Raw genomic sequence first — 17,583 nt, 5'->3', positions numbered from 1 at the left:
GGTATACGAACGAGCCAGTTTCCCCTTCGGTTTGTGCGCGCCGATGACTTCTGCACGTGTTCAGTCTCTCCCTGTGCATTCCCTGTGCAGGAAGAGAGAGAGAGAGCGCGAGACACAGACAGACAAACGCGCCTGAGAAAGAGACCCCTGTTTTGATAGCAAAACAGAAACATACAATGGCATCATAAACAACATGGCCCTCCATTGTGCCAATTGGAGGGGTCTCTATGTTGCGACCCATAGTTAAAGAAACACACGTCTATGATAATATTCTAATCGTTGTTTTAATGATGGGTGAGCTGACATTATCGAGTATGTCATTCACTTTGCCCAAAAAAAATTAAATACCAAAAACACACCTGGAGAGTCCACACCTTTACTGTGCCATGTAGCGCAGTCTTGCGGGAGCAGACGTGATTCTCAAACCAGAAAACACTCGTCTGGGGGCAACCAATTAAAACGCTTGCAGTGAACAGCAGTGAAATTCGGTGCTGTGAAGACTCCGCCCACAGGGTGTCTTCCTCAAGTCCCGCCCACAGGGCATCTTCCTCAGCCACACCCACAGGGTGTCCTCATCAAGCCCTGCCCACAGGACGTCTTCCTTAGCCACAACCACAGGGTGTCTGCCTCAAGCCCTGCCCACAGGGCGTCTTTCTCAGCCACACCCACAGGGCGTCTTCCTCAAGCCCTGCCCACAGGGCGTCTTTCTCAGCCACACCCACAGGGTGTCTTCCTCAAGCCACGCCCACAACCCCAGTTCTTCCAGCCCGTGATTTTTCAACCACCAGAGTTTCATGAGGAGAGCAAAAGAAACCGAACAAAAGCTGACAGAAAATCCATCCATCCATTATCCAACCTAACTACCGGGTCACAGGGGTCTGCTGGAGCCAATCCCAGCCAACACAGGGCGCAAGGCAGGAAACAAACCCTGGGCAGAGTGTCAGCCCACCACAGTGACAGAAAATCAAAAGCTACAATTGCTGTTATCAGTTCTGGAGCTCAGTAGCAGAAGGTAACGGAAGCTTTGTAATTACAGACAGACGCACAGACACCATGACAGCTACCTGGCGCCACATGTTGGAGACGTGCTTCTGTCCGCCACAGTATCTTTCTGTCATTTTCACAATTGCGTCACAATATGTCACAAGGGCCCGTCGAGTTGAGATAAGCATTGTGATCGACAGCGATTCATGCGTGGCATTTACTTGAACACCACAGACCAGACATCATGAAGATTGTGGAAGACATCCTGCATTGTTCCTGTTCCAAAGTAGACAGGCGCCTCTTCATCTCATGACTACATACCAGTGGCCCTTATACCTCACATCATGAACAGCTTTGAGAGGCTGGCCCTGCACTGTATGAGTCCTCGTGTGGCAGACCACCTGGACCTTCTACAGTTGGCCTAACAGACAAAGACTGCAGTGGAGGGTCAAATGATCTGTTTGCTCTGTTAAGCTGTAATCTCAGAGATATGCAGGTGGATGAGACTGTAGGGGTCCTGGATGATGGACTATCTGTCAGGCTGTCCACTCAGGGATCGTGTGTGACCAACACTGGAGCACCACCAGGAACAGGCCTGTCTGCTTTAGTCATCGTGCTGCACACCTCAGGCTAGAAACAGAGCAGCAGGTCAGGTCTCTTGTAGAAATTCTCAGATGATTCTGCACTTATGGGGGTTTACTGACAAGGGGGATGAGACAGAGAAGAGGAGTCAGGGGGACAACTTTGAGAATTGTCTGCAACTCAACTTCAGAAACACTAAGGAACTGCTTATTGACTTTCATCGCACCACCAGTCCAGTCACATTTCAGGGAGCTGATGTGGAGATGGTGCACTGTGACCAGTTCTAGGGGTCCGCATCAATGACAGGCTGGACTGGTCTCATAGCACAGAGGAACTACAGAAGAAAGGGCAGAGAGCAGACTCTTCTTCTTTAGGAGACTTTAATGTGGGAAGTGACATCCTTCACATGTTCTACAACTGTGTGATGGCCAGTGTGTGGTGGGCTGGGCTGGTGACATCACTTCAAGAGGGGACCACCGAATCAACGCACTAATGTAAAGGGCAGGCTCAGTCATGGGACACACTATGGACCCCCTGGAGGTCATAGAGGAGAAAATGAAAACAAAACTGAGTGCCATTATGAACAACACTGCACAGCCTCTCTGTGACACAACAACACTGAGGACTTTCAGGTAACAAAGTCTTAAGATGAAGTGCGTCAAAAAACGTTACACCACCCTGGGCCTGGGACGGGTTTTTTGTTTCTTTTTAGAAGAATGAATTCTGTTGCACCCAATGTCGGCTTTGTTTACCTCCATTTTGCTACAATAGTTTCCTAGTCTTACTACACGCTCCTCAACTCTGTGATGGCCAAGCACTGGGCTGGTGATGTCACTTCAAGGGAGGCCCACCAAATCAACAAGTCAGTTAAAAGGACAGGCGCAGTTATGGGACACACTCTGGAGCCCCCACTGGAGGTCATAACACAGGGGTGAATTGAAATAAAACCAGTAACGGCGCATTGCATGGATCCACTTGACTTGAGCGTCCCTAGTTGTCATCGTCTTTCTCTGCACGTTTAACATTCGTTTGCTCAGAGGTTGATGTGCCTGCTGCTTCCTGAGCAGCTCTTCTTCTCTTCTTTCGTCAGCATCTTTAACATTATAACTGATGAAGTCAGTGTTTGTGTTGCAATTACTTAGTATGCTTTCTTTAATTTATCACTTAAGCTGGCACTTAAGTCTTCAATCTGCTTTAAGAATGATTTAAGATATGAAGAGGTAGGGGAAATGATGGCGAAGGTGGTAGGGATGAGAACGGCGCTGTATGCATGTACCACACACCCACCCTGCTGCCGAGAGTTGATTATACAATATAATAAAATAAAAAGAGTAATAAAAAGCATCACCCTGAAAGTGGATAGTAGACGTCACGTAGTGAAGTTCAGGTCAATAATTCAAACGGTTTGAGAGCTAACAGGTGATTTAAAATCCTGGACAGACAGACGGACAGTCATGGCAGCGTATAATATAAGAAGATACGAAAACGATTAGGAACCCCTGTCAGCCTGCCTAATAATTGACTCTCCTTTCAACAAAATAGATAACAGTGGTATGTCTTTCATTTCCTAGAACATCGGAGTACTGCAGTGTTTTCTGAACAAAGATTTTTAGTGACGCAGTATTTAGTTGTATGAAATTAAATCAAATGTGAAAAACTGGCTGTGCACAAATGTGGGTCCCCTTGTCATTATGCTGATTTGAATGCCTGTCACTGCTCAATGCTGATTACTTGGTATGATGAGCTTGTTAAGCCTTGAACTTCACAGACAGGAGTGTCCAATCATGAGTGGTCAAAGGTATTTAGGTGGTCAATTGCAAGTTGTCCTTCCCTTTGACTCTCCTCTAAAGAGTGACAGACAGCATGGGATCCTCAAAGCAACTCTCAAAAGATCTGAAAACAAAGATTGTTGAGTCTCATGGTTTAGAGGACGGCTACAAAAAGCCATCTCAGACGTTTAAACTGTCAGTCTCATCTGTAAGGAATGGAATCAGGAAATGGAAGGCCACAGGCACAGTTGCTGTTAAACCAACACAGCAGGTCTGGCAGGCCAAGAAAAATACAGGAGCGGCATAAGAGCAGGATTGTGAGAATGGTGACAGACAACCCACGGATCACCTCCAAAAACCTGCAAGAACATCTCACTGCAGATGGTGTATCTGTACATCGTTCTACAATTCAGTGCAATTTGCACAAAGAACATCAGTATGGCAGGGTGATGAGAGAGAAGCCCTTTCTGCACTCACGCCACAAACAGAGTCGCTTGTTGTATCAAATGCTCATTTAGACAAGCCAGATCCATTTTGGAGCAAAGTGCTTTGGACTGATGAGACTAAAATGGAGTTATTTGGTCAAAACAAAAAGCGCTTTGCATGGCAGAAAAAGAACACCACATTACAAGAGAAACACCTGCTACCTGCTGTCACATTTGGTGGAGGTCCCATCATACTGTGGGGCTGTGTGGCTAGTTCAGCGACTGGAGTCCTTGTTAAAGTCGAGGGTCGGATGAATTCAACCCAATATCAACAAATTCTTCAGGATAATGTTCAAGCATCAGTCACAAAGTTGAAGTTACGCAGGGGTTGGATATTCCAACAAGACAATGACCCAAAACACAGTTGGAAATCTACAAAGGCATTCATGCAGAGGGAGAAGTACAATGTGCTGGAATGGCCGTCACAGTCCCCTGACTTGAATATCATCGATAATCTATGGGATGATTTGAAGCAGGCTGTCCATGCTCAGCAGCCATCAAAGTTAACTGAACTGGAGAGATTTTGTATGAAGAATAGTCAGAAATACCTCCATCCAGAGTGCAGACACTCATCAAAGGCTATAGGAGGACAGCGTCTAGAGGCTGTTAGATTTGAAAAGGAGGCTCAACTAAGTATTGATGTCATATCTCTGTTGGGTGCCCACAATTATGCACCTGTCTAATTTTGTGATGATGCATATTGCATATTTTCTGTTAATCCAATAAACTTAATGTCACTGCTGAAATCCTACTGTTTCCATAAGGCATGCCAGATATTAAAAGGAAGTTGCTACTTTGAAAGCTCAGCCAATGAGAAACAAAAATCCAAAGAATTAAGAGGGGTTCCCAAACTTTTTCATTTGACTGTATAAGAAGATATTTTGAGCAACGCTGCACATCCTCTCTCTGGCACGACGACTCTGAGAACTTTGAGCCAACGAATTCTTCAGCAGAAGTGCGTCAAGAAACAACCTTTATAGTAACAGTAATACACTGGGACGGGATTTGCTTCTTTTTAGTTTTCTTCCTTTTTAGCCATTCTGGTGTGTGTGTATCAAGTTGCAATTGTTTCTTGTTATTTCATTTCTTTACTTTTGTCGGCGCTGACTCTTATTCATGGTGGAAACTGCACGTGAACACTAAGCAATGCTTCATGGAGGGGACCCCTCCATCATTTTGTTGTATCTAGGCCTCAAAAGGCGAATGGACTTACAGAATATTTGAAATCTTCCCCGTAAAGAGAAAGAGAAGAAAGGAGGAGGAAACCAAAGTCCAAGTCTTACACTGAAATCCCTAAAAGGGAAAGTCGAGACCATCAGATGTACCATGAGGGGTACAGAAGCTGATGGACATTAATGACAAGGGACATTATAAAGTCACTCCTGACGAAAGAGAACATTCCGGTGGCCCTGCTGGGTAAGCTGAGTGTCGTCTGTTTAGATTTATGAACTGGCAGCTTGGCAGCTCTCGTCACATGACCGTTTTACTTGATCTGGACAATTAGGCTCAAACTTTAAAAGCGTCTTTTTGTCTTCTGGCCAATGTGATTGTTTTTGTGTGTTTGAATTTGTTGCTTATCAACAAGTTTAAAGGACAAAAGACGCTGACGGGGAGGTGCGAAGCGATTTAAGGTGGGACAGATCTATGAGTTTTTTTTGTAGGCTCTGGTAATTCTAGTGTTAAATAATTATTGTGGCCAATCCCGACCCAGCAGCACGAGGCGAGCACACACAGCACATCGCCGAGGCGCACACCAGATCAGTCGTTGTGTGACTCCGTCTTTTATGACTACTCTCTACCGTTGTGTTCTGGTAGTGACAATATACGGGGTCGGGTGGTTCCCAAAATCTTCTGTTGTCTTATTTACAAGGTGCAAACTCCTGGGACATAAGATGATTGGAGCCTCGTAGAAGATAAGAGGGGGAATCATGGAGAGAGGTACGGCAGGCCACATCAGAAGACAATCAGGAACACTGGGAGAGTGACTGTGAGTGGCTGTTACTTCGTGAGGCGTTTCTCTTGGCCACAACAACGGGAAGGTGATTCATCTGACAGTACGTCTATGGATCGTTCATTGTTAAATCGACGTGCCTGTCCACGGGTTTGACTCTCTCATTCTGTGTTACTCGAGATAAAGCGAATTCAACGGTGGGTTCACTCATCACTACTGATCAGGAAGCTTAACGGAATGACGTCAAGAAGACTCCCTCTCTCCATCTTGTGAAGTGGCAACAAATCCGTGCAGCTTAGCACAGCAGCCTACCTTATCGTGCTCCTTAATCTTCTTCTTTGATGATAATTACCTGTGGTGTGACATAAAAACATAAGAACCTAAGAAATCTGACAGACGAGAGGAGACCGTTCAGTCTGTCAAGCCTGTTTGTGTAACACATGGCTCAGCTGTCCCCCCACATCTCCTCCATCGTCAAGGTGTCTCCTTCCACTCCATGTCCCGGTAGTTTGTTCAGGAGGCCCACAACTCTTTGTGTAAAGGAGCCCCTTCCTAGCTTCAGTCCTGAATGCACATCCCCTTTGTCTCTACTAGGGGTCCTCGAGGATCTAATTCACCCTTTAGTTTTATGGAATTCTCCTGGATCTCCTTTATCGATGCCATTGAGGATTTCAAAGGCCTGGATGAGGTCCCCAAACTGTCACCTCTGCTCGAGAAGAAACGGGTTGAATTCTCTGAGTCTGTCACAGTAGGACATGTGCTGCCTAGCTTCAGTGACATATAGCGGGCACCACCCAACCCCAGACCACAGCCATGGGTTCTAAACAGTGGCTTTGAATCTCCCATCATGCTCTGCAGGTATCTACATTGTTACTGAGCTCCCGGGATGATGCCATCTAGAGGGCTGGGGGATAAAAGTGTTCCAGGAATAGAAGCCTTCCCTAACTGCTCTTTTGTTTTACCCTCCTGTTCAGGTTACGGTTCCCATACCCATTCTGGAAGGGATGCCAGATAGTCCTGCCTGGCACTTAGAGCAGCATAGCACCATATTCTACGTTTTTATGTTTTCCTTTATTATTATTATTAATTATTATCATCATCATCTTTGTGGTAAAACCATAGCATTTGTTTCAGAAAACTTTGAAAGGTCAATTGTGATTTCCTTTCACAAGTGACGTCACTCGTTCTCAAACTTGCTGGACACATGTAGCATGCTTCTGAAGTTCTTCTCATGCCCAGGCAGAACAAATTCTTACCCGAGGCCGACTTTTAGTGCAATTCCTAGGAGTAATTCGATAAATACTGGCACAGGATAACTTCCACGGCTGTGTAATGAGCTCCTGTGTTCTCACTGCATTGTAACCACCGGGGGGCAGCACTAAACCCCAAACCGCAGACACACTAATGCCTGAGCAGTATTCCAGGTTCAAACAGAGGATTTGTCTTTGTTTCCAACTCTTTCTACTGAATTACCAGCCACAATACACCAATATCTCCTCCAAGTCAGTGTTGCCCACTGCCACCTGACTTCCAGCGGGCTCTCTTTTAAATTCAACCCTGGTCTCATGCCCAGGCTGTCCGGAGCAAACTGGGGCAGTCCTCCCCCTTGGTAGCCCTCCCTAACATCATAAAAGACCCCAACAGGGCTGCATTTCCAGATTCCAACTCCCATACCACCCTTCGGGTGCCTTAATCTGATTCAGCCTTGAACACTGCCACCTGTGTGTAGGGGGATGAATTGCACCTGGTAAACCCATCTGCTCAGTCCATCCATTATGGCCTCCTAGTGGCCGGGTATGAATCCACCCTTTTAATCCCGTCCAAGGATGCTTATCCTTCGCATAAAACCCCCACCAACCAAAACGCCCAGGACTCTGCATTGGATCTGAGAGTGCCATATCGATCATCTGACCCGATTTTTAGGTAACATAAAGCAGTGCAAGCGACAAATCGATTGGTTAAGAACGATGAAATTTAAAAAGATGGCGCAAAATGCCATGGACTGCCTTTTGTGTTTTTTATTTATTTTTTTTGGAAACAAAACTGACAAGTGGGGAATCCTTGAGGAGACGTAATTCAAATTTGTGTTTTATTTATTTATTTAAACTGAGTGACATCAAAGAATCGAAAAGACAGGAAAAGACGTCACCTAAGTGACTCTCTTCATTATTTAATCACTTGAAAACGACATAAAAAGTTTGGGTTTTTTTTGTTTATTTTATTTCTTCAAATCAATCAAGTCAATCTGTAAATTAATTGGAAAAAAAAAAAACCAAAAACGAACAATAGTGTTACATGGATCACAAGTGGGATGCATTCTACTAGCTTGATAATTAAAGAATAGATTTTACACAAACAAAAAAAACAAAAACCAAGATTCTGCCAACTCTTTTCACATTAGTTCTCCAGAAGCCATGTAATGTGATGCTGATAGGCCCGACAGAGCTATTTACACAAGGCACAAATAACGTCCAAGTTTTAAGGCTTACAGTTTTACACCGTGACATGTCAGGAAAATCACTCGGTACATCAGATACAGAAATGGATTAGCAATAAAATAGGAACACTTGTTAACATTAAATGACAGATCCACGTGGTTACACACCACCCCCCCAAACACCCCCCCCTCCCGACCCCGGCGGTGGGAATGGACCACAGATGAACCAATTCGACCAATCAAATCAGCTCCTTCGAGTTTCTAGTCATAGGCAGCTAAAGCTTTTTAAAAATTTCGGTAAGTCATCTTGGCATTGGATTCTTATCCATAGACCCCCCAACCCCAAACTCTCACATCCTATTGTCAAGAAAGTGCGGACAAACAAAATACCCTGATTGTAGTTTTATCACCTCAACGCAACGCTGGTTGGGAGTCCCATAATTCATCCCTTTAAGGCAGGGGGGCTCTGTGGTCCGCAGTGCACGCCATTTTAATGTTAGACGACGACCCACTCTTGCTGCTTGGATTCTGTTGCATCAAAAGGGTGGACGTTCATCGCTTACGCTCCTGTCACATTACCCAGTTTCTCCAGTGGCTTCCTTCTTACGGAATCGGGGTGGGCAGTCGCGTCACCCTATTAGCAGCACCATACCGGGTGGAGTGAATTTCCCATCCTCGTCATCGGAACAATCCGTCGAATAGGTAGATGAGATCGGATTTAATTGTTCGCGATAGTTAAAGCTTAAACTCCAGCCCTGTTGTGGATCACCGGTGACCTTCTTCACGGAATCGGAATTCACCGTATGACCATATTCATTTGACATACTTGAAGCAGCAGTACTTAAAAAGTTCTACATCTCCCAGCAGCCCTGGCAGTATAACACTACTGGATAGCTTTGTAAGGTGCAGGGGCTGCTGGGAAGAAGACTGAGTAGACGAGCCCTTTCAAAAGGAACCTAAAAGACGCCGGGAGGATTGCGGTCATCCGGCTGTTTGTTAATACGCCTCATGCACACTAAAGCTTGACCACCTTGGATTACAGTTTCTGTTGGGATGTGTGTGTGTGCCTTCCTGCGCCTGACTGTCCGCGTGAGTTCATACGAGGAATTGGAAACGTCTTCATCTGAGGGAGCGCTCCTAATCACCTCAAATAGGAACCTGGTAGGACAAAACTTTATGCAATGTTTTCAGAAAGTTATTCACGGGGTTTTCCATTCACACATCTGTCTTTAACTGCCCCTACCATACCAGACTGTCATTAGTGGGCTGGATGGACTCTCGACGAAGCTTCTCTAATGTTCTATAGTTTTCAAGATGGTCTCACTGTTATCAACAGCAGCAGTGCCATTGCTGCACCACAAGCTTGCACATTAGATGCTTCAATTCCTCAAAGACAGGAATCCCACTGCTAACACCATTATGACTGAACTCTGAATCACTCCTAGGGACCGCAGGGTAGTTTTTCCCCTCCTCTTGGTACCAGGCCTGGCCCTCAAGGTCTTCGCCATACAATAGACTGGATACACAGATGGCACCTTGCACATGTAGCTGTCATGGCTACCTTTATTAAAATCAATAGTCAAGGGTTAAACTGAAATTGGTGTAATCAGATTCAGGATCATGGGGGACCAAACAGCAGCACTCGCCACAACAGGGATCATCTTCAGATTGGGAGCCAGCCCACCACAGGGTACGCATATGCCCACACACATACAAAGGGACAATGGTGACCTGATAAGTACTGTACATCTCTGAGATAGGGAAAGAGTCCAAGAGTAAATAAAATAACGAAGACAAAGCAAAGGAATTCATTCATAAAATGGATGTAAAGGAATTTCTGTATGGGGAACCATGACCTCGGAACCATCATGGGTGGTGGTGATCCAGCTCGCAGGATCCTCATTTTTGGCTGGACCAGGCCAAGGGGATGCCCATGTAACAGAGAGAAGGTCATTTCTGGAGGGTGGGACTGGACCACATGTCTACCTGGGTGGGGGTCTCTGGATGCCAACCAGGATCGTCAGCTGGTGGGTGTGGCAACGAGCTGTACCAGTGCGTGCTCCCCAAACTGAATTAAATAATCAAGGGGGTCCTTGCGTAGTGCGATGTTCTGTGACGTAAGGGGATGCACTTTCTTCAGAAAGGAGGAGAGGAGGAACCCAGGGAGGGAGATTCTGACGAGTGAGGATTGGGTTGTGTGCTCACCATTAAAAGTGTCGGCCAACCACCAGAGGACATCGGCTTGTGCGGGGCTGCCTTTTCTTTTTTTTTACTACTGAAGCTTGCGTCTTCCGCTACACAGTGTGGGACGCTTTACACCTCGACACACGGGTGAGGCGTCCAAAGGTTCAAGGACAGGATTCGGCTCTGAACTGAAAAGGACACTCCATTAGAGCTTAAAGGGAAAGCACACGATTACCCAGTCAGGTTGGGTCTTTTAGAAAATACACAGGGATAAGGATACTTGTTTCAAAAGGGGACTGGGGGTCTGTTTATTGTGGGGTCAAAGAGAGGTGTGTGTCTGTCTAACATATATAGGGTGGTCTAGATTCATCCATCCATCCATTATCCAACCTGCTACATCCTAACTACAGGGTCACGGGGGTCTGCTGGAGCTAATCCCAGCCAACACAGGGCGCAAGGCAGGAAACAAACCCCGGGCAGGGCGCCAGCCCACCCCAGAGTCCAGATCTAATTATGCAATTTTCATTACGCTATAACGTATTAAGTTTATTACATAGAAAATCACCTCAAAAATCCCGGACCATCGAGAAGTGTGCGAATTGACGACATGAAGAATCGTCTTCACACCGAACTGGAATCGTCGCCGCATAAATCAAAGTCCTCCAGACGATCTGGATCTCCATAATTAGATCTGGACCACCCCGTATATGTATGTGCTGGTTATATTCATGTTCTGTCTGTAATTGTTTCTTTTTATATATATATATATATTTTATTTCTTTAACCTTCGTGTCCACACTAAACCAGTTCTACTACAGAGGTGGATATTCGACGGTATTCCCATTTAATCTGTTATTTTGTTATTTCTTCTGTTTACTTTAAAAAGGCAATGGCCAAGCCACTGGTGTACCCCGATGTCCCAATTAAATCGCCCATCACGGCCTCGTCTATTCCGGCCGCCTTAATTATCCCCCATCTCCACCTGACTAGCAATCTCTGTGACTCCTGCAACACATGGCACCTGAAGTGGGGTGAGTGGACGGGCTGCTATTCTGGCTCATAAATGGCTTCCATCGCATCATCCAGGTGGATGCTACACATCGGAGGTGGCTGAAGTGACTCCCGACTGTCTACATATAGCGCTTTCAGGAATTAGTAAAGTGCGATATCCAGTAAATATAATTAATTATAACTTTAACGATTGGAACCTGAAGGTGTGAGGCAGCATCAGCCATTTTATTTCAGGTTCTTCCCCATTTATGATGTATAGAAAATGGGAATATGAATAACATTTCGACAGAAGAGGCAGGCCAGGCTGCTGTGATGAAAAGTAAACCAGAAGCGAGTCCTCCCCTTCTTGAAGTCCATGTGGCCGGTGGCAGAGCCACTGAAAGGGGGGAATCAAGGAAACACAGACAAGGGAAGAAGGTAACTTAGGATGGCCTCTCTGATTGTTAACTGCCCATTAAAATTAAAGGTTGAATTTAATGTGCAGGAAAGGACATCTGCAATAAAAACAAAACAAAAAAAAAGTTTCCCTGCTTGGATGGCAAATGGGACAAATGACAAAAACCTATATACTGTCACATGTGTGTGCATGGCAGACAGCTTAGGGGGCCTCCAATAACTGTGACTACCCACCGAACCCGGGGTTGGCGCTATCCTGACTGACCGTTTTACCGCTGATGTCACTTCCTGCTTCTCTGCACCCGGCCCTTCCTGTCAGCAGGCCGTATAAGTCCACCATTTTGTTGAAATCTTCAGCTCTGTTATGAGCTCTGTCTGTAAAGACTGTTTATCTTTTCAATTGCCAGGTCCAAGTGTATGGGAATGGTAACCCCAACTCTTTATCTGTGTTTTTGTGCTTTATTCACTATATATATATATATACAGGTATATATATATATATTGTCAGGGATGCCAGAACCGGAAGAGGGTCTACGCCCGCCCTGGATCATGTGGGGGCCACCACCCTGGTTGCTTTGGGGGCCACGGGTAGAGGTCTTGGAAGCCCAACCCTATAGGGGCCCGTGGTCACCGTCAGGGGACGTCCCAATGCCTTGGGAACCCTGGACCTCAGCACTTCCGCCACACCAGGAAGTGCTGGGGGGAAGAGAAGCAGGGACACCCAGAGAGCTTCCGGGAGAACAGCCGGAATTTCCGCCACACTTGGGTGTGTCAGCGGGAGATTGCCGGGGAGCACCTGGAGCTCATCCCTTCATTTGAGGCTGGAGTCGGGTGGAGGCAGGACAAGGCAGAAGGAGAGAGTGCGGAGGCGGCCCGAAGAAGAAGGCATTGTATGTTGGCCAGGACTTTGTGGGGTTGTGTGAGCACTTGTAAATATTGTACATAGTCGTGTAAATAAACGTGTGGTGGTGGATTACAACATGTCTGCCTGTCAGTGTCCGGGCCGCGTCCACAATATATATATATATATACTGTATATATGTATATTGTCACGCACGCGCGAGTAGGAGGCCGTGGACTGATTCGACCGCACTTGGGAACGTGTTCGCTGGCAGGGAATGGTGGGGTACTAACTTTCTCCCTCTGCTTTCTCATAGGAAAAAGGACCTCCCTCCCTCATAGCCGAGTTTGACCGCAGTGCGGCACTTCCGCCCTTCCTCCGCCATCTTGCCCTGACGTCACCCTTCCCAGCCTCCCTCACGGTCCTTCCCAGCATTCCTCCACTTCCGGCTCCTCCCCAATAAAATGGCCGCGACGCCATGGTTCGGCGTCGCGTTATGAATGTTTGTTTTGTTGATAACTCGACTGCAAAGTAATAATTTTCTGTACAATATACGGGGCTGGCGGACCCCAAAACTTTATGCTGTCTCCTGTTGCATATTTTACAATATATAAAGGGTGGCATGGTGGCACAGTAGTAGCACTGCTGCCTGGTAGTAAGGAGGAGACCACAGTTCACATCCCGGGTCGTCCCTGTGTGCAGTTTGCATGTTCTCCCTGTGTCTGCGTGAGTTTCCTCCCACAATTCAAAGACACGCAGATTAGGTGGATTGGTGAAGCTAAAAAGGCCGAAGTGTGTGGTTGGCGTGTGTTTGTTTGCCCTGTGATGGACTGGCACCCTGTCCAGGGCTTGTTCTTTGCCTTGTGCCCTTTGCTAGTTGGAACAGACTGCGGTGACCCCGTTCAGGCCTAAGCCGGTTGGAAAATGACTGTCCAACTGATATTTCTACTTTATATATTGTCACACATGTACTTTTGTGGGGCAACCTCAAGGCTTGTCGACCAATAATACCACTCTGTGCCAAGGGTTGGCGCTGTCACCTAATGCCGCTCCTTCTCATTCTACCTGCAGATCCTGAGGCGGGCTGCTGAGTGACGTCATTCCCGCTATCCCATGCACCAAGACCCGCCTCTTCCTCCTCCCACACCTCATCACCCGGGGGGGCTGCCGCCGTCATGGAGTCAGTCTAGCTTAGAAGTCGCGTCTGATTTTCAGTAAATAGTTTCATTGTTTTGTTTTCAATTGGACGGAGATCACTGGACGGTTCCCCAAAACATCTAATTTTGTTACTCTCTCTTTCTCTCTCTCTCTCTCTCTCTATATATATATATATATGGGGTATTTCAATATATATATTTATGTAGAAGTGTAGATAAACAGTGCATGTACTGTATCTATGTATAAATATGGAGCTATGCAATAGATATATACAGACTTATATATTACATAGGGATATTGACTGCTTATCCAGCTAGGGGAAGTTCCACCGAAGCTTGCTGATAATCCAATATCTTCCGCGCCCGTGTTTCCAGCTGTTAAATGGTTTCCTCCCAGATGTTGACCTGTTGCTTGTCCTGCTCTAGAGTGCTTGCTGCCCACCTCTTTCTCTCTGTCCGTCTGATTTAATTGTTCGCTTTATTGTGGGGTTAAGCCCATCTCTGTTTCTACTGACTTCTTCATCGTCCTTCCATTTCAGGCCCTTTTGGCATGAAGCATCTCCAGGAGCAGGTTGTTGTAGGGCACCTCGCCGCTCAGGTGTTTGTAATACAGGTATTCTTCTGCCTGGGCGCTCAGAGCTCGAATCTCAGGTAACCGAAGTAGCAGCTGCCCAAATTTGTCCACAAACTGAGGGTAGTTGCACATGGTGTACTCGTGGAGAGCGGCGTTGACTTGTTCTTGGACGCTTTCCACTAGATGGTGGTTTTCTAAAAGTTTCACTTCTGCATAAAGGGAAAGAAAAGAAAAGACGATTAAGGATCTCAGTCCACACTCCTGCAAATCCAAAGTAATAAAGTGCAGCACCGACAGTGGAGCAGCACCAAATTTGTGCCCCACTCTCCCCCAATAATTGTAGTTTGGGACCCTTCTTGAAAAAAGAAAAATATTTACAATAAATTCCCTTCTCACGTACAATGGAAAAACCCAGCAACGGCCATCTTTTTCAAAATTGATGTTTTTGTTCGTTTTTGGAGTCACTGGGTCTTTCCCGATGTCATACAAATACGTCTTCATTCCAGTCGCAGCACGATGGAAGAAACTCATATGTACACCGTATTTTATATCCTGCAGGACAAACACCTAGCAACTCCACTGACCAACGAGGAAAGACCGACAACCAATGATTTCAATGGCAGGCGTTGTTGATTTGTGAAAAACATAACAATAGTTTAGGAAAAATGAAATCTAGAGATCGTTAATTTTCTCAATCTGACGAAAACTTGAAAGATGTGACATGTCAGGTTTTTCCATAGTTGGTGAGCCTCATCTAACATTTTGAAACATCAAATGACTTCTGGATGCTATTGTTGACATTAAAAAGCTCTCGTCTGAGGAACCACAAGTCTTCTAAGGCTACGTTCACACAGTAGCTAAACGTGACTCCATCTTGATTTTCTCGATCATGATTTGCATCTCGTCTTTTTTTTTTTGTTTGTTTTGACTGCTCAAATTACCGTATATACTCGCGTTTAAATTCTAAGTCGGGGCTTGATTTCCCCGTATAATTTCCAGTATAGGCGGCATGATGGCGCAGTGGGTAGCATTGCTGCCTTGCAATTAGGAGACCCTTAAGGGTTCGCTTCCCAGGTCCTCCCTGCGTGGAGTTTGCATGTTCTCCCCGTGTCTGCGTGGGTTTCCTCCCACAGTCCAAAGACATGCAGGTTAGGTGCATTGCCGATCCTAAATTGTCCCTAATGTGTCTGTGTGTGCCCAGCAGTGGGTTGACACCCTGCCCGGGGTTTGTTTCCTGCCTTGTGCTCTGTGTTGGCTGGGATTGGCTCCAGCATACCCCCATGACCCTGTAGTTAGGATATAGCAGGTTGGATACTGGATGGATGGATGGAATTTCCAGTATTTTACAATGTTGGTCATATAAGTCGAATGTGGGAAACTCACGCTATTGGTCCAAGAGATTATGATATGCTAACGCCCACCTGAGAGTAACCACGGAGCACATGGCCTTTATTTTCTATGTATTGTGCCTACGTGACCACACGGTGATACCCGCACTATTCCAAAGGGACGTTTGCACTGATTTGTGGTTTTTGTACCTCACACCCTCATACATCTTTATCGTAAGAGCATCCCTAACCTATGATGGAGCGCTCGATCAGAAGAAAACATGAAGCTGGTTTTAAATTAAAAGTGGCGAAAGAAATTGGCAACTGAGCTGCTGCAACAAAACTCGATGTGTCTGAGAAACTGATGAGAGATTGGAGGAGGTAAGAAGATGTAAAAAAAAATAAATAAAATAAAAAAATGAAGGGTCGTATTTTTGAACGGGCGTATAAGTCGGGGTCTGATTTTATGATCAATTTTTTCAGGTTTCAAGACCCCGACTTATAGGTAATTCTGTTTATTCTGAATGTGCCCCCCCAGCCCGGGCTCAAAGTGAAAAAAAATAATTTTGTGTGACATTAAATAGACAGAACGTGTTAATATTATTGTGTCATTTTTTTCCCATTTCTTTACCGACACAAGTAAACAACTCAAATTCATTTATTAGTATTATTATTATTATTTCTATTGCATGCAGATGTTTGCAGTTTATTGTGCCATCACGCTTTTCAAAAGACTTTGTGATGATTTATTCCGATCAAACAGAAACTGTGACCTTGTGCAGTTCTTCAGAGATACAGATTGGAACATGAAGTTCTGCCACCCTGCAGACATCCTTCACCTTCTTCAAAGGTTTAACGTATCACTTCAGGAAACACATAAAACAATTTTTGACAGCTATAATAAAATTAGCTGTGTTATTCAACGTGGAATTGTTGGAGCCAGTGGGCCTCAGTTATTATGTCGTTGGTAATGCAGATGTACTGTAGCAGAATGGAGCACCAGGCCATATTGTCTGTCTTACAATGCATGGAACTCTTGTGGTTCTTCAGAGCGATGCCATGGGGTAGCCATTATTGGTTCTCTAAAGACTCATCCACATGAAGATTCTAGAAAGAACCATCATTTATTTAAATCTGTAACAGTCTTCCTCTTCTTCTTCTTCTTCTTCTTCTTCCAGAGTCCAGATGTGTTCTCCATTCAGCTCGGTCCTGCATCTCCTCCCTTTTCCTTCACATCTTCTTTTACTTTATCCATCCACCTCTACTTTTGGCCTTCCTCACTTTCTCTTCATCTGCATGTAATTCCATTCCCATCACTTTTTTAGATTGGTTTGATTAGATACATTTTGTTATTAATGCTAAGGGGAAATTTAAATGAATACAACAGCAGAAACATAAAAAAAACAAGAATGACGACTCAAGGGACAAATAATACAGCCAATCAATCGATCGATAAATAAATCAAGAAAAATAAACGTAATGAGTACATCAGGGGGGACGCGCTTTAGGGACTTTCAAAACTTGACGACATTTCTTTAGGAGAATTAAATGGACAGGACTGGCGAGCTTTGTGGGGCTCAATGGCCTGTTCTCATCAGATTGTTCTAATGTTTTAACGTTGTATGGTCTGAAAATAAAAACTCCACCTTATGAGAAGAAGTTAGGGGTCATAGTGGACTCGACACTATCAACTGGCAGACAGTGTGCAGCAGCCATTGGGAAGACTAACAGACTGTCAGGTTATATAGCGCCTTGATGTGTGGAGAACAAGTCACAGGAGGTTCAGCTCAAGTCTTTCTAACACACTGGTGAGGCCTCATCTGGAGTCCTGGGTGACGTTTTGATCTCCATAAAGACATAACAGCACAAGAGAAAGTCCAGAGA

General features: G+C 45.4%; 1 protein-coding gene across 1 annotated transcript in view; it reads right to left on the bottom strand.

Annotated features, from left to right (window-relative positions):
• Positions 1-13,092: 13,092 nt before the first annotated feature.
• LOC120534935 (nuclear receptor subfamily 5 group A member 2-like) overlaps positions 13,093-17,583 on the bottom strand; it is a 158,103-nt gene continuing 153,612 nt past the window's right edge. Inside the window, exon 7 of the mRNA XM_039762442.1 lies at positions 13,093-14,580. Within this exon, the coding sequence (XP_039618376.1) occupies positions 14,333-14,580 (248 nt within the window). The 3' untranslated portion in view covers positions 13,093-14,332. The remainder of the gene's footprint in view (positions 14,581-17,583) is intronic.

This window comes from Polypterus senegalus, chromosome 9, assembly GCF_016835505.1.
Source record: "Polypterus senegalus isolate Bchr_013 chromosome 9, ASM1683550v1, whole genome shotgun sequence".
Classification (NCBI taxonomy): Eukaryota; Metazoa; Chordata; class Cladistia; order Polypteriformes; family Polypteridae; genus Polypterus; species Polypterus senegalus.
The sequence above is the reverse complement of the archived record's forward strand: the minus strand, read 5'-3'. Positions and strand labels throughout refer to the sequence as shown.